At 32.7% G+C, this 18,180-nt stretch overlaps 3 protein-coding genes across 3 annotated transcripts; 2 read left to right on the forward strand and 1 right to left on the reverse strand.

The window, feature by feature from the left end:
• Window positions 1–10,665: 10,665 nt before the first annotated feature.
• LOC143532531 (uncharacterized) lies at window positions 10,666–11,323 on the forward strand. The gene is made up of 2 exons (XM_077027564.1): window positions 10,666–11,065; window positions 11,244–11,323. The coding sequence occupies exons 1-2, from the start codon at window positions 10,666–10,668 to the stop codon at window positions 11,321–11,323; spliced, it is 480 nt and encodes a 159-aa protein (XP_076883679.1).
• A 314-nt stretch (window positions 11,324–11,637) lies between these two features.
• LOC143532532 (uncharacterized) lies at window positions 11,638–12,920 on the forward strand. Its single transcript, XM_077027565.1, has 4 exons — window positions 11,638–12,031; window positions 12,121–12,440; window positions 12,529–12,747; window positions 12,855–12,920. The coding sequence occupies exons 1-4, from the start codon at window positions 11,638–11,640 to the stop codon at window positions 12,918–12,920; spliced, it is 999 nt and encodes a 332-aa protein (XP_076883680.1).
• A 1,150-nt stretch (window positions 12,921–14,070) lies between these two features.
• On the reverse strand, window positions 14,071–16,869 carry LOC143532517 (transcription factor bHLH94-like). Its single transcript, XM_077027554.1, has 3 exons — window positions 16,331–16,869; window positions 15,089–15,505; window positions 14,071–14,358 (listed from the first exon to the last, which is right to left on the reverse strand). The coding sequence occupies exons 1-3, from the start codon at window positions 16,817–16,819 to the stop codon at window positions 14,248–14,250; spliced, it is 1,017 nt and encodes a 338-aa protein (XP_076883669.1). The 5' UTR covers window positions 16,820–16,869; the 3' UTR covers window positions 14,071–14,247.
• Between the last annotated feature and the right edge of the window lie 1,311 nt (window positions 16,870–18,180).

An 18,180-nucleotide genomic window follows, 5' to 3' on the forward strand; every position in this document is an offset into this window, starting at 1 on the left:
ACTAATTGCATTTTAACCACTTATATTGAGCGTTTTCAGCCCCGTAAAACTTGTGGAACCGCCGAGCATGGCTAAAGACCCAATTAAGTCAATTAAATGTCATAAACTACAAATTCTAGTATACATAGGACTGCAACTAACATATAAACTCGCTCACAACATTCTTTCTCTCTTGCCATATTAAGCTTGAAGTTAATATCTCCGGCAAAGTAGTGTTCTCCATCAAAACAGGTCAATACCATGTAATTAAAATATACAATATAATGGCTTTCAAATAACAATCCGAACCCCTAAACTTAATCTTTAAAACATGCAATGGATTTCACGAATATGAAGATGATTAATCATAAACAATACTTCTAAATAATCGTTTTCATATCATAACCGAATTGCTTTGATAGTTCAATGGCTAAGTCAAGGGTTTGTGAACGGCGAGACCCAGGTTCGAAACCCAGGTCAGTCTTTTAATTAGTTTTGTTAATTAATAATTATTATACCTTTGATAAGTTTGTACATTTATGATTTTAAATATATGCTTATAATGAAATTAACACTTGGATCAATTGGTTAAAACTTGGGACTTACAACTGAGAGACCCGGGTTTGAAACCCGGGTTAAAACATTTTTTTATATACATTTTTTTAAAGTTGATTTTCATTTACTTAATTATTTTAATCATTTAAAAATCATAATAAAATAATAAAATTATTTTTAAACCAAATAAAAATTTGATAAATTAAATATAAAATATATTTCATCATTTTCCTCTTAAAACCTAAACCTTCGTTTTCATAAACCGTAATTAAAATTCGTTTATTAATAAAAACCGTAAACTTTAATTTCTTAAATTATTTCGTTAAAATATTTAAATATAATTTCGAATCGTAATCGTTAGTCCAAGTCTTACGAAATTAATGCTTAGTATAATTACCGTTAAGATGTTAATCAAATAATAATAACCAAAATTTCGTTAAAATATAAATATTAATAAAATAATCAAAAGCTATAAAATTAGTAATAAATTATAATAAAATAATAACTAACTCCTAAATAAATTCATACAATGATTAACCTTAAATAACCTCGTTATATTTGTCCTTAAGTTTCGTATTCATATTTATTTATAGCTAGAACGGATCGCTCGCTTCAGTTCTTTTGACGCTATCGGTTCTTTTGACGCTTTCGGTTTATTTTATTCCTCCGCTTCAATTTCTAAGGTGAGTTTCTCACACCCCCCTTTTTAACGCTTTTACTACTTTGGGATAGTATACGTATTCTATTAAACTTCAAGATTTACAATTTTGCTTACAAACTACAATTCATATCATGGACTTGTGTGCTTACTTGCTTATTTGATATATACGTGGATTTCAAGTGGTTGCCTCAGTAAGTATGATCATACGCCCCCCTTTGCACTCAGTTCCATTTGTATCGAGTGGAAAACCGACCTCATATCCGAGTACAAACTAGAAAGGACCTTCGTTAGTGTAAAGAACCCTTACTTGCACGTTTCACAAGTTTCATGGAATGTATGCTTTTATGTATTTATGCAAACTGTGGGAAATCACCAGCTATATTTATAGCTGACCGTATTTTATACATATGCTATAGGTAGAGTGATCAAGGGATGAAGTTATTGGAAGACATTTAGTTTCTAGGTTATTCAAAATAAATAAATTATGATTATGGTTGTTGATTTGATTCGGATATGTATTATTACATTTACACTCGTGTTACATGATGCCTTCGAATGAATAAATGATATTATGGACTCCTAATAGTATCACGTGTGTTTGAGCAATCTGTACGTCACATTCTGGCGCTTCCGCATTAGCCGGGGTGTTAAAATGCTAATGGTTTAATTAGAAGACGTAGGATTAGTAAACTTTCCAACATTCATTTCAACTTTAGTTAAAGATGTTACATAATCATCAAAGTTAGCGGGTTTAAAACCTAGATGACCTCCTGAGTTGATTATTTGGTTTATTAGAAGTTTTCTGTTTTATGGATTAGCTCTTGGTTAGGTTGTTATAATTTTCAGGATTCTAAGTGTATAAGAGTTAGTGCGGTATGGTATACAAGAGGTGTAATTAGAGTTAAATTCGGAGTAAAATTTATTGACTCCCCCTCCCCCCGCCTTTTGTACTTCTGGCAAATCATTATAAGGACTTTTAATGCTCTCACTGACCTTAGAAATAAAATTGGCATGCTTAGGGTCAATATTTGAAGACTTATAGATTCTAATAGAGAAACAAGTTAATAATATAAGTTATTGTAATTTCTTTTGGTGAGGATTAGTTTAGTAAAAAAGTTGAATATGCCCACGTTTAAGCGACAGTGAAGCTTTTGTAAGATTAGTATTAAATTTTAAGGAGATAAGTTTTGATGGAATAGTGTTGTGATGGAGCAGTGCTTGTACAAGATGTGTAATTGAGTTAATATCAAGTTTTCGCTCCCCACCTCCTGCAAATCTTCCAAGTTATGATTAAGACACTTAAAACTCTCACTGGTCTTTAATATCTCTAGGAAAAATACAAGAGAAGTTTTAATGATGTATGTGATGTGGGAGTGTATCAAACACACATTAGACTTGATTTGATTTCCTTGACGTTCAGATGTCATCGTTAACTTAGAGGCATATTTAGAATAAATCGTTAAGTATATATATGAATGGATCACTTTAAGACCTTGGACCATAGAAGATAGATTAGATACAAGTGGATAGTCTTTAAATGATAAATAAATTATGTCTGAGTATTCTGATTGGAATAAATTGCATGAATGTTAGTGATATGTAGCTTCTGGTAGACCCATACTTATTCCTTAAGCCAGTTAATGTTTAATGCATATAATACATGATTTAAAATCACTGAGAATGAGATCAGATGAAAAATCATCATCATCAACCATATCATGATTTTTTTCATGAAATTATAGGTCTTATTTGTCTTTCGTTAAATTCTCATTTGTATGATAACAAAGTTGTGAAAGTGTATAATATCATCTAGTTCTATCTTATAAATGTTTCTATCTAGATATTGATAAAAAAAATATGAGAGTTTAAGATAAGAGTGACTTTATGTTGGTCTGTGACGAGAATCAGCATGCCTTCATTCCTTTTACTTTTGATACATTTGGGTCCCTTGCCCCAGATGCTTTTACGCATCTGAAAAGAGTTCAGCGGGTCGTGCACAATAACACCGCCCACTACTAGAAAAAACACCTTTAATGACACACATTGTGTGTCATTAAAAGGTACGGATGGCATACAAATATGTGTCAATGATAGACCGGTCATAAATGGAATGTCATGTTTTATGACGCACATTAATGACAAGCGTTTATGACATGCATTTATGGCACGCTTTCATGACTTGTATTTACGACCCCGACATATGATTTACATTTATGCGTGCCATAGTATTCTTTTTTTAAAAATTATATATTTTTATATTTTTGCATAATTACTAATTTTCACATTAATGACAATAATTAAATTCTCATGACAAACAATATAAAATACAAATATAGCAAATCTATCCATTTCATTCCATAATTAGAGATCATAAGTCGATATTACAAAGATTTCCAAATTAACAAAAATATTCGTTAAATTGTCAATACAAAAGACATCACCGGAAATAAACTTTGCACATAAGTCGACCGTTGTACTCAAATTCCATCAACATCCGCCCCCCGTATTAATCTTTGCCTTCCCCAATCTAAGAAGAAAATTAAAGAAAGAAAATGTTAACAAAATTGGTTGGGTCAAACCAAACCAATATAAACATAATCAAACCTATAAATTAGAGTGGTTAAAGTCCAATGCGTTGCACTTACATTGTTATTGATAATTATTTCAAGTCGTTCATCGGCAATTTCCTTAATCGAACTCCTTCATGAAGTTTAATATATAATAGCCACACTCGATAGATCGCACGGCCGAGTTGGACACCACATAATTGCAAACAACCAAATACAGTTCAACATGTTCTTAGGTAATGTTGAAAGAAAACCACATTTATAAACAATATATCAAATGAACAACCACATAAGCGTATGAAATGGAACATGCTAACAGCCTTTGATGATCGGAAGTAGCTTCATCAATTGAATGTATATCTCTATTAACTTTTGGGATATGCTGCATAAAGATAACATAATCCTTTATTAAAGTATAAATTGTAAATATAAATAATTTACAAAACAATGCACATATAAGAATATTTTGTTAACTTGACACTTAAAAGTTCCTGACAAGATAGTTTTAGTGTGACAAAATTAAAATGATATATAGGAAAATTTTCCTCAGATAGTTGAATAAATAATGTCACCCTACCAATTCATACAAAAACATAGTAGCATTCACTTCTGTATCCAAAAGATACCCATTTTCTAATAATTTTGATTTTAATGGGGTCAACTGCACCACTCTGGTTAATAGTTAAATAATTTTATTGGCCATGTGGTTTGCTTGATGCGAAATGCCGGGAACCATCAGTCAAGATTTGTACAATGTATGTAAACATGTTTTGCTATAATATAATGCTCTACTTAAACCTTAGATGTCTTGTTTACATACATAGTATTGAATGCATACTTTTAAGTAATTGTATTAACCTTAGATTAGGGGTGCAAACAAGCTGAGAGCTTGACTTGGCTCGAGCTTGGCTCGTTTAACTTGCACAGAGTCGAGCTCAACTTGTGTCAATATCTATTTATAAAGTTAGAGCTCGGCTCGTGAATAAACAAAAGAGCTCATGGCATTCGACACACCACTTTCCCAACATGCAGTTATAGACTTGAGAGGTGCGTCTAACATATATGTTGAAATTTATAAAAGCAATAAAAATAAATAATATTACTTGGATTGACCCGTTTATAATAAGTCAGCAAGTCAAATAATGCGTACCTGCAAATATTCGTAATTGACAAAGTGACAGATTAAATCATTAATAGAGCCTGAAAATGCTTGTGGTTCTGTTTGATTAATACGAACCGAAAACTCCAATCAAACTTGATCAACATATAGTGAATATCCCTAAAACATATATATGATTTTTATTTTTTATTATAGCACATAACATACATATAATGCATAGCTTCCACCAAATGAGCCTGTCTTTCATCAAAATAGATCATTAGCTTCAAGTTTTAACTTTCTTACTTCAAACAGGCTATTTCTTTGCTGGGTTCCTTTAAACAACACCCCAGCACAGGGGCGGAAAGTTAAAACTTGAAGCTAAGTGCTTCAATATATATATTTATGTTTCTTTGTAGCTTTTGAAAACCATTTATTAATTAATAAGTGCAATAATAATCAAAACTCTTTTTTTTCTTGCAATAGCTTGTTGTCTCAAATTTATTATAAGTACTTCATTTAGCTTATTTTCTTTTGAAACCATTTACATTCAAATATGTACCAAATAATAATAATAATATTCAATAAAAACCTGGCTCAAAAGTATTTAAAAGTAGGAAATATTTATATACTAATATGTATAATTGAGACGACATCAAATATCCCCACACTTAAATCTTTTTCGTCCCTGAAAAAGCTATTTGCAATGGAATCATAATCAGAAAATATGGTCTTAAAAACATATATGTTATTTTAAGGCTCATATAAACGCAAAAACCGCGATTGCCGATATTGTTGTCCACTTAAACCCAGCCACCAGTCTATCAAGCCCCAAGCACATAGCATTTAAGTTCATCTGATGTCAAAAATCTATGGGTCTCACACCTTTAGAGTTTAGATCCATCTACCCATCTCAAGCATAGTAAAGAAAATTTAAAAAATCAAGTTGAAGCAAACTGGTTCAACATACCATAAGATAAGAACCCCTTAATGGTAAGAAGAAAATGCATTTAGATGGAATTTAGATGGATGAATGGTCAAGTGAGGTCGTACGAGCAATTTCTAAACCTAAAACTATATTAGCGGATTTTGGCCCAACATTGTTTCACCCGAGCTGCAACCCAGTATATGACGGATTTAGGCCTCCACCCTTAGTATTTCCTAAAATTATTTATTGACTAAAAACCTCGAGCCCCAATAGTGTATCCTCGGAGTCGCCATCCCCTTGGTAACACGTAAGCTCTCGGCCCCGTCTAGTATGTGCCTTTTGGCCTCTTTTTCTATTTTTAAGAATGCTTCTTTGACATTTTTCATTACATAACTTTCTCACTTTATCTTTTCAGATCAACTTTTGGAATACTTATTTATTTATTTATTTTTATTGTGCACTTAGGCATCTTTTACCTAAAAATATATAACTAAAGACTAAAGCTCGTATAAAATTGGACATTTGCGGGGCGCCACCACTCTTTTTTTATTTTCATAAAATGGAGTGGCGTGCTAATTTTAAAGTGCATTCAATTCTCACCACCTTAGAGTAATCAGCTTATGGTAATACTCCCTATACCTTATCGAATTTCAGTTTCACTATCCCCCTTAGGATGAGAACCCACAAAATCTAAGATTAATTAGGTTTATTAAAAATATGCAATGGGAAACCTTTCAAGACTAGTTAGTTGAGCCTACCGACACATCCCAAGCTTAGTACGCTTTCTTTTTATTTTATCTCTTATAAATAGTAGTTTCAAAAACCAATTTCCAATTAAACTATCACTTTCCATTATAGTGCAATATATATATATATATATATATATATATATATATTCGTTAATTTCTCGGGACATTTTTTGCAACTTTTTTTAGGCTTTTTTTTCAATTTTTTTTTATTTTTTTGCCAAAAAATATCAATTTCCCATCCCCACACTTAAATTTCATATTGTCCTCAATGTGAGAAAAAGAAAATTACAATTAAGATTATGCAAAAAAAAATAATAATGAATTAATGAATTGGAACAGACTCCCCTGGTAAATAGACGATATGCCTCGTGAGTCGTATTCTTCGCAAACCAATTCAAACGCAATCATCAAACTCTCTTCAAATAACGTCATCTCTTACGAACAAAAGCAACAATCCTGAAGCAAGTGGCATCCCCACACTTGTTTAAAACCATAGCTCATCAATCATCTCATAAGCGACCCTGGATCAACCTGCAAGTAAAAGAAGCAACACCCGACAAAGCAAAGAAGTAAAACCAAAATAAAAAAATAAAATTAAAATGAAAACATAGTACCGGGTTGCCTCCCGTGAAGCGCTAAGTTTATAAAAGAGTCTACAGCCGGACTCGTTCCTGAAACCTTAATCAGGAGGATTCTCCTTTATCCTCTTCTCATCAGTGCTCTTCAACACTCTTCTTTTACAACTAGTTGGGAAGAAACTAATTTCCAAACTCACGTGGGCACAAAAATATGAATTCAGCTCAATCACCCAATTATTAAAATTCCGAGGATGTGATAAATTCGGCACACTTTGATTCTTATATCCGGATATCCTCCTTCTTAGGGCTCTTGATTTACGTGGCGATCCACGAACGAGTATTTCTAAAAACCTACCAGCTTTACCGCGCACACGCGGATGATGTTTCACAATGAGATGCAGTTCTTTATTCTTCAATTCTTTGGATATCTCTTGTGATTCCTCTTTGACAATTAGCTTCTCAACCGGCTCCCCGAATAACAATTTTTCAAGCTCCTCAATATCTCTTTCGAGGTTAAAATCTCTTTCATCCATAACGGTTAAACCCACTAATTCTTCACCAAATTCATCTCGAAACTCGTCTTCCCAAGAGGGAATACACTCTCTGTCTGATTCTGCAAACCAACATCCTCAACCTCCATCATCTGCTCACTAAGTTGTATTTGACATTTTAAGCCTGACCGAAACTCATCCATAAAATTCCAAAGCGGTGTACTTGGATTCATTCTATGGACAACACGCATGAAATCAAAGAATATTTTTTCTGGATGTGGTATGTAATCCATCATTGCACCAGATGAGTCCTTACAAACAACAACATTCCCCATCCTATCGTAAATCGGGCAAAATTTGGGCTCATAGTAGCACTTTATGAAGATCACTACAAAGATAAACTTAAACAGAAAAGGATCACGAGCACCAAATAGTAGTAATAAACAATATGTTACAGAAATTTAAACTAATTTAAACGAAAATATATTAACCTAACTCCTACGACTCAAAACAGACTCGAAGAAACAAAAAGAAAAAATAAATAAAAATAAAAGAAAAATAGAATAAAAACTAATTAGACTCCTACGACTCAAAAACAAAATACAAATAGCACGTATGTAGCAAGTAAGTCTAATCAAAGCTAATAACGCAAACACCAAGAGTCCCCGGCAACGACGCCAAAAACTTGATGTGCTAAAAGTAGTTATTATTTTATTAACTAAATAAACGCTAATCTAGACACTAAGTAATAATTCTAGACTCTTAACTTAACTAAAACTACTAGCCTGCAAGTGAACCGGTCGACTCTAGTACAGCTAAGTAAGTCCGGATATCAAACCCACGAGACTCTTTAAACTAGGTTAACTAACTAAATTAGACCCAACTACAGACACGACTATTTATTTCTTATTATTTATTAAAAGGGGGGTTTACTAAAATCTAAAATTAAACTAATTAATAAAACTAAAGACGACTCGACTTAGATCTTAGACTTAATTCAGATAATGATGGAAAACCACCTAGGCTAGAATCCCCAATGTTTTAATGTTTTAGTTATCACTTAATCGGGAAAATATTTAGTTATGGAACTGGGGTCGTAAAATCGATGCTTAAAAGAAAACCCGAACAGGACCCCTGACCCTTCTCAAGAACACACCTATGGGTTTCTAATAAGTTTTAACACTCACCAGTATTAAAAATCAAGTTTCCTTACGGTCACCTAATTAATTACAAACTAGTTCCTTTATACGAAATCCTACCTCACAGCGCGGAAATCAAAGGCAGTCTTCAATTGACTCGATAGACAAAGTTAATCAATCAAACCTAGATGGACTTCTTACGAATCACTAAATCTAGCAATCCTGATCAACAAAGACCTATCAATAACCTAGCACCTTACAGCTATTTAGGTTAGCAGCACAGTTAGGTTTATTTGATTAAATAATATTATTCCTATGATCTTATTCGAAGTCAATCATAAAATAGTCAAAGACACAAAGTAAATGACCTAATAGCAACTTATCTTAATGACAAACAATAATCAAGGCAATTATGGAATAATAAAACTTAATTAAACAACCTCAAGTACACATACGCATTAACTCAATATAATTAAACCTTTTACTAGTTCATAAAACCATAACGATAAATAAAACCTAAGTCAAAATCAAACATTAACAAAAGTTCATCATAAGCCTAGGTGGTCTAAGGGTTTAGCCAACAACCATACTCAAGACCAAAAGATAATAAATAGGTTCAAATCAAATAATAAGGATGTTTGGATGAGTAGGTGCTGAACCTGGACGCTCAATGCTCGGACCAAAGGCTTTTTCTCTGATATAATAGATGTTGCTCCAAAAACCCTTGGCTCTAAATTCCCCTCAGTTTCGTCCTATCTGCCTCTTCTTTTTTTTGCAGCCTCCTCAAGAATTTATATCTTATTCCTTTAATAGTCGTAGGTTAACATAACCGCATTCCATCGACTTAATTTTGGGCTGCTAAAACAGTTAAATGTGGGCCAACAATAATTTCGTTTCTTTCTTGAGGTCCTTTTAGTTTTTCTTTTTTCTTTTTTTGTAGGCTCATCTGCATTTGTTGACCTCCAAGACCTATTGCTTGAATAGAATCTGTCTGCATTGTTGGTTAAATAAACAAATAGCATCATCATCTCTTAATTAAATTAATTGCAACAATAAAGAGAATTGAACCATTTATTAATTAATAAGTGCTTTGAAAACCATTTATTAATTAATAAGTGCAATAATAATCAAAACTCTTTTTTTTTTCTAGCAATAGCTTGTTGTCTCAAATTTATTATAAATACTTCATTTAGCTTATTTTCTTTTGAAACAATTTAAATTCAAATATGTACCAAATAATAATAATATTTAATAAAAACTTGGCTCAAAAATATTTAAAAGTAGGAAATATTTATATACTAATATATATAATTGAGACCACATCACCCACATAGTAGACATCGGTGTCCCGGGACACCAATGTTTTTTAAAAATTTCTTAGAAGCGATATAATAAATTTTTTAAGGACCCCATAAGAATTAGTAGTTGGACCCCATACTTGTATTACCATTCTGGTCTGATGGAAACACCCTTCCTCCAGCATTCAAATGTCGCGAGTTTGATCCCTGGCTACCACCGGTTTTAAGTTTTTTCACTTTTTTTTATAATATACTCAATATTAGGTTTTGGGTTTTAACTTTTAACTAACAGGACAGTAGCAATTTAGCAACTTCCACAGACCACAAAAACATACAGCCTCAATTCCTCAACCCTAACTCACGCCACCTCTCCAATCTCTGCGGCTCTGACTCTCTCAGCACCTCCGCCAGCCTTCGCCTCTCTCCAGCCACCGTTCACCCCTCTCTGCCTCTCTCCGCCATCCTCGCGAGTTGCCTCCTCGGATATTGTCTTAAAGGTAATTTTAGGGCTAATAGTTGATTGATTTTATATATAATTATACTCATATTGGTTATTGTATGTTGTATATTGTTGTTAAATTATGACTTATTTTTCTTAAAAATTGAATTTTAGGGATAATTATGCAAGAATCATTGAAAAGAAAGTTTGAGCCATCGTCTTCTTCAAGTAATACATCTAAGAAAATTGATTTGAAAGACCTTCCATGGGATCCCTCAGAACGGAAACCGATTTCATCTTATCATGTTAACCAAAGAGATGAAATTAGACGTGCATATTTGAGTAAAGGTGCTTGTCAACCGCAAGGTCATGATTATCCGCAACGAGATATTGGTGGTAAACTAAAAAGTTTTAATCCCGAATGGTTTGGTAGCTTCAAATATTGGTTAGAGTATAGTGTAAAGACGAATAAAGTTTTCTGCTTGGTTTGTTACTTGTTCAAGGAAAACGGTCAAAAAGATGCATTTGTGACCGATGGATTTTACGGTTGGAACAAACGAGACAGATTGGTTGGTCATGTGGGTAAGCCGAATAGTTATCACAACAGAGCACTTAAAAAATGTGAAGACTTGCTTAGACCAAAACAATCTATTTGTTTTGCCTTTCAAAAGAAAAGCAAAAAAAAAAAATAGTGACTAGTATAGAATCCAATTAAGCACATCAGTTATTCTTGCTAAAGCTTTTTTGAATGGTGCGATAGCTTTCCGTGGTCACGATGAGTCTGAAACTTCAATTTATAAAGGACACTTCTTGGAGTTTTTAAGATTATTGGGAGAATGACGTCTCCCAAAATTCAAAAAGACGTCTGTAATTGTTTTGCATAAGAAGTTTTAAAAAGGATTTTTGAAGAAATAGGTGATGATGTGTTTTCTATATTAGTTGATGAATCTCGGGATATATCTAAAAAGTAACAAATGGCTATCGTTTTAAGATATGTTGACAAATATGGAGTTGTTAAAGAATGATTCATTGGCCTTGTTCATGTCGTGGAAACATCTGCGGCGTGTCTGAAATCGGCTATTGATGAATTATTTTCGCAATATAATTTGAGTTTGGCAAGGGTTAGAGGTCAAGGGTATAATGGTGCTAGCAATATGGCTTGTGAGTTTAATGGTTTGAAAGCTTTAGTTTTGAAGGATAATTCTTCGGCGTATTATATTCATTGTTTTGCCCACCAGCTTCAACTAGTTGTTGTGCCCCTTGCAAACAAGCATGATGACATTTGGGCATTTTTTGATAAGGTATCAACTTTGAAAAATGTGGTTTGTTCATCTTACAAACGAATAGATATGATTCGAGAAAGTCAAAAAGAGAAATTAAAAGAAGCAATAGGTCATGAAGAAGTTGAAACCGGAAGTGGTTTAAATCAAGAAATTTCTCTTGCAAGAGCCGGAGATACACGTTGGAGCTCTCATCACAAAACACTTGTGCGTTTGGTTCAATTATATCCATCTATTATTGAAGTGCTTGCATATATTCAAAAATCCAGTTACAATAATGTTCACCAAAGACAAGCAAATGGAATTTGGACATACATGAAGACTTATGATTTTGCATATTATTTGCATTTGATGAAGCACGTTTTGGGGTTACTAATTTGTTGTCTCAAGCTCTTCAAAGAAAGGATCAAGATATAGTGAATGCAATTCAAATAGTCAACGCAACGAAGCAACAACTACAAACGTTTAGACTTGAAAGAGTTGCTCCACTTTTGAAAGACGTGGCATCTTTTTGTGAAAAAAATGAGATTGAAATTATTAACATGGAAGATGAATACATTGAACCAAAATATAAAAGAAAAAAGACTTGCATCACCAATCGTTATCATTATGAGGTTGAAAATTTCAACACGATATTAGATATGCAAATACAAGAGCTTGGCAACCGTTTTAATGAGGTAACCGCTGAATTACCTACTTGTAATGTATTGGTAGTTTGAGCCCAAATGATAATTTTCATGCATTTAATGCCCAAAAGATATTAAGGTTGGCATGTTGTATCCGCGTGATTTTAGTTATGAAGAAAGAGAGAATCTTATGATTGAGTTAGACAACTATGTTATTAATTTGAAAGGGGATGAAATGTTTGCCAACATGAATGGTGTATCTAATCTTGCACAAAAAATGGTGGAAACAAAGAAACATTTGGGATATCCATTGGTCTCTCGTTTATTAAAGTTAACATTAGTTTTACCGGTTGCAACGGCAAGTGTTGAGAGGTGTTTTTCATCAATGAAACATGTGAAGACGAACTCACGTAATCGGATGGGTGATGATTATATGAACAATGCTTGCATTTGTTATATCGAAAGGAAGATTCTTGCCAACGTTACGGTCAAAGAGGTAATGGTTCACTTTCAAAACATGAAAAGTCGTAGGGAACAACTTTAAAAATTTGTAATGTTTCTTTTTTATCGTTGGAACAACTTTAAGAATTTGTAATGTTTTTTTATCGTTTTGAATGATATCGTTTTTTATGTGTTTTATTATGTTATTGTTTTTTATTATGTTTTCTCGTCTCGACCCAGCCCGACCCGAAAAGTTTGAACACCGAAAAAAATAGGACCTCATTGCCCAGAAATCCTGGATCCGCCACTGCCCAGCATGTGGCATTAAGATAAAAAATCAAGATTTTTAAATGGCATATAATACGGGATGTATAATATAGACATGTATTTATATATTTAATCACCTCATATGGTTCTTCGCTAGTAATAAAAAAATAGTGGAATCCAATTCCAAAAACTTGGTGTTTCACTATTTCTATATATTGATTTATTTTCTTTGAGATCATGATTATTTCATCAATTTTTTGTGGCACTAAAGAATGATAAGAAATTATAAAGAGAGAACAATTTTATATTAAAAAATATACAAAATTATAAAGAGAGAACAATTTTATATTAAAAATGTATATTAGATTACTCTTAGTTAAAATTGCTTTCAATTTTAAAATCTACTTAATATATGTTATACATATGCCCAATATCAAGTCTAGGTCATAAAGTATTAAATACGAACTACAAGAGCAAATTTGCCTAACTGATTCAAGCATATTTCTAAAACTAAATATAAAGAGAAAAAAAAAATTAGACAAACGGCGATGAAAGCTGCGTATGCTAGAGTCTAGGTCATCAATTTTCAGTACCGGTACGTACCGGTATTTCATGAAAAATTCAGAAAATACCGGTACCGTACCGAACCATACCGATACCGAAAACTCAAAACTTAGTACCGGTACCGGTACCAATCGGTACCCGTACCGAAAACGCTCATCCCTAATCGAATTTGTCATTTAAATGGGGTAAAAATTGTAACGCAGCTTGTTGTCCACTTACCTGCCTATCTATTGTAATTGGATCTTTTGTGGAATTAAATATAACGAATTACCAATGAAAATAAAATACGGAAAAAAATGCAGAATAAGTAATCCAGATTCCATGCTTTCGAATTCAAATGTGTGAATTTTTTCAAGCCAGGAGAACCATTTATTGTAATTAACTCTAGTTAAATAGATAGCATAAATGATTCACCATTCAACTCACATCACTCAGTCAATCTTTTAAAACATCTAACTCATGTTATAAATGGAATTAAGAGCAAATACCCCTTCTACTGTGCATAGAGAGAATATAGGAGGTGGCATTATGGTGATTTTACATAAGCCCAAAGGGGTAAAATGGTAAAGAACATAAACACCTATTTCTAGTTTGTAGAATCAACACATAGGGTGGCTTCCTCCTCAATAATTCTGAGCATCCGGTGGACTGTACCTGCTATCTCGTCTGCTGAGTTGAGTCTGCATCCTTCTTCCACCTGCAAAATTTTTCATGAATATTTTACAAAAGTTAAAATATTTCCTTCATTTTATTTACAAGACAAACGAACTAAACTAGGAAACAACCACGTTTATGGAAACCTAACACATCCTTTTCCACCCATCATTTCCAAAATATTAACGGAATTAGGTCACGCCCTGGTGAAATTCCCCAAAATACCCTCCTAGTCCCCATTATACCCTTTTGTTGTTTTTCCCTAAATTAAAACACTTTTCTATAAATGTCTTCTTGGTAAATTATTAACAAATCATGTAACATTTAAGGGAAATAATTTACAGGACAACAATAAGTCTAAATTTGCAAGAAAATAATTAAAAAAAAATTGCAAGTCCAAAACCATGATGAAAGTTTTATAAAGGTTATGGTTATTCACACACGCTTGACTAATCCACACCCCCTATAACATCGGGTTTCATACGATAGTATAGCCCCTAAATGATCGTATGTAGGGTGTGTGAATAACCAAGAGGTGTATGAATAACATATCCCTTTATAAAACTAAAAAGTACTAGCTGTAGACGCTAGTATCTCGAAAGCTGGATTTTTGGATTCTTAAGTCGTCCAATGTCTAGTCATTTTCATCTCCATACTTTTGCATGAACCATATATACATGTACCATTTTTATAAATTTTGTATGTGATGATGCAAACATGCATTGAAAGAACAGGTACTAAGGATGTAACACATTTTTGTATAATGTTAGTACCTTAAGACTTATGGAGTAGAGAACCAAAGGGTCCAAAGTGGTGACATTGAGGTGCAGTACGGACAAATAAAGTGTTTGAAAACAAGCCACCAATTTCGACAACTGAGTAAGCCCTTTTCGCGATAAGACCCGAAGGTTAGCGTGTGTTTCAATCAAAGTAACTTCAATGTCTGCAATGGCTGCCTTGCTTTTTGAAGTGTGCTTGCTCGGAATTTGAGAGCAAGTGTATTGAGGGTAAGAAAAGAACTGTGAAAATGGAGGTTTTGATGATGATGACAAGTTTGTTAAACTTTGTTCTTCATCTTCTTGTTCTTGTTGTTGTGTCAAGATGAATTTTTTAGCTTCTAGAGACTGCAACATATGTTCAAGCTCCTTCACAAATTCAATTGCACCTCCTACTATGGAAGCTTGGTCACCCTAGAAAATAACAAAAGTTGTGTAACTGTAATTAAGTAAAATATTATATATCATAAGAGTTAAGTCAACCATATGAAACTGTAACAGTTTGGCGTGTTATTGTTGTTCATTGCATCCGACAAATTGACAAGAAAAGGGATCTCTAAAAAGAAGAGAAAGCTTTTATGGAGATCAAGCACTGTTAATTACAGTGTTATAAGATTGTGTACCAATGTACCATGAGAGAGAGAAAGAGCTATTTGAAACTTGGGTTTATCCTGTTGCAAACTGTGCTGTTTAAATTATTGATGGAGTTTAATAATATTAAAATAAATACAACATCCATATTTACATAATCTAACTCCAGCACAAGCTACAGTAACTTAAGCTTAGCCAAGTTAATTATTACAAAAAATAAAATATAATTCCAAATTCTTTATAAAATAGTGTAAAACAATCTTGAAAAAAAAAGCATAAAATGGATAAGTATTTCATTTTCCATCAATTAAGGGGGTGTTTGGGATTGCTTATTTTCACGAACTTATAACTTATTAACTTTTTGAAAAATAATAAGATGTTTAGGATTGCTTATAATGTAAGAGTAAGCACAATATTGTAACTTATTAACTTAATAAAAAGTTACAAGAACTTAAAATAAGAAACCCAAACACCCCCTAAAAATCTAAAAATAAAAATCCTCACAACCCCAAGAGGTTTTTTATTAGTTACAAATTCATGTTGAGAACATTATAAAAACAATTAATCAATTATGATTTATCCAAACCTATATTCAATACAGGATTTGGATCTATATGTAATTACAATATTAATAAAAAGAGTACAGACCCTTTGGACGTAAGATTCCGGCATTAGTGACCGCATGACGGCAAGATGCTCATTCATCTGTTTCCGGCGATTTCTCTCGACTGCAATGTGAGTCATTCTTTGAGTTTCAGCTTCTTCTTTGTTCTTGCAAACCCTAGGTCTTCTTCTCCTCTTCTTTTTTTGCACCCCTAAATTCTGACTCTTATCTTTAATAATACTGTAGCTCTTTTCTGGGATATTATTATTGCAGTAACCTTGCACTGCCATTGACATCTTGGAAGTGGTTGTTGTTCCTGAAGGTTCTTGAGATAAAAGATTAGGGTTAGGGTTAGAATTGGAATCAGAGTTTTGATTTTGGAGGTGGAAGAAGAAGGTGCTACAAGGGTTGGTAATAGTTTCAGATGAGTCATTGCAGGTAAAGGGGGTAGCAGAGATGGTGTCATAGATTATGAAGTTGAGGAGTTCATTGGAAGAAAGTGTTTCTAAAGCCATGCTCTCTCTCTCTCTCATCTAATGTGTGGCAACTTTAGGCTTTTTGTGTTTGTTCACATACATATATTTATATTATATGAGCCAAGGGGAGTAGTGTAACCCTATGTTACTATAAAATTCAATTATTTTCTTCTCTTCGTTTACTTTTTTCTTTTGACTAGATTGACCGGTGATCAATTATTTCCAACATATGTTTATGAAATGGTTAAAAATATATTTAAGCATCCCAAAAGTGACAATTATTTGCTAAAAGCCTAAATGTGTAGCAAAGGGCTTGCACCAAATTATAAGGGAAAAATTTTAAAGTTAGACCAACTATCAAAAGATATTCATTTTTATCTCCCAGACTTTAGAATTACAAAAAATGTCCACTGTTAACTCATCTTTAACTACGTGTTAGAAAGTCTAAAACGTCTTTGACGACGTGTTTTACAAGTAAAACACATCGGTAAAAACGTGTTGGACTTCCTAACACTTAGTCACGGATGAGTTAGGCCTCCAAACACATGGTTAACGACGTGTTGACATCCTAACACGTAGTACGTGTTAGTTTCTTTTTTGTTTTTTTTAATATTATATTACTATAGCTAATCTTATTTATATTTAGTTTTTCTTTATAACATTTAATATATAAAGTTTTATATTATTTCGAATATATTGATGAGGCATGCTTATTTTTATCTACGAACAGTTAAAAACTTACTCAAACACGAGCCATGTCATATTGATATTGAAATGTTCAATAAAATTTTACCCCGTACGGTTTTAAATAAAATTTATATCAACATGTAAATTAAAATATTTATGTCAGATCGGTATATTTGAAATAATATAAAACTTTATATATTAAAAGTTATAAAAGAAAAAAAATATAAGTATATTATTTATAGTAATATAATATTAAAAAAACAAGAGGCTAACACGCCTTTGACTATGTGTTATGATGCCAACACGTAGCTAACCATTTGTTTAGAGATCTAACTCATCTTTTATCATGTGTTAGGAAGTCTAAAACGATTTTAACAACGTGTTATACTTCTGGGATATTATTATTTTTGGAATTCTAAAGTTTAAGGGATAAAAATGGAATATCTTTCCAAAGTAAGTCCATTTTAAGAATTTTTTCGAAATTGTAATCATATCAAGTGTTAGAAAAGATGTGTTATATAGAGTATGTGTTATGGTTATTTTATCACAGCGTTATGGCATTATCACGAAGATAGTGGATGTTAACTAATCATGAATTGTAATGATTGGACCCATAACAAAACTTCATAAATTGTAATGATTATGATGTTGTGCTATTGAGGCGTCGCTCCCTTGGCGTGGCTTATTGATGACACCCGGCTTCACATGGCCGGTGTGTAGTGGTGTTTGAC

This window comes from Bidens hawaiensis, unplaced genomic scaffold (assembly GCF_021521415.1).
Source record: "Bidens hawaiensis isolate Kalapana, Puna unplaced genomic scaffold, B.hawaiensis_p1.1 tig00009451_1, whole genome shotgun sequence".
NCBI lineage: Eukaryota > Viridiplantae > Streptophyta > Magnoliopsida > Asterales > Asteraceae > Bidens > Bidens hawaiensis.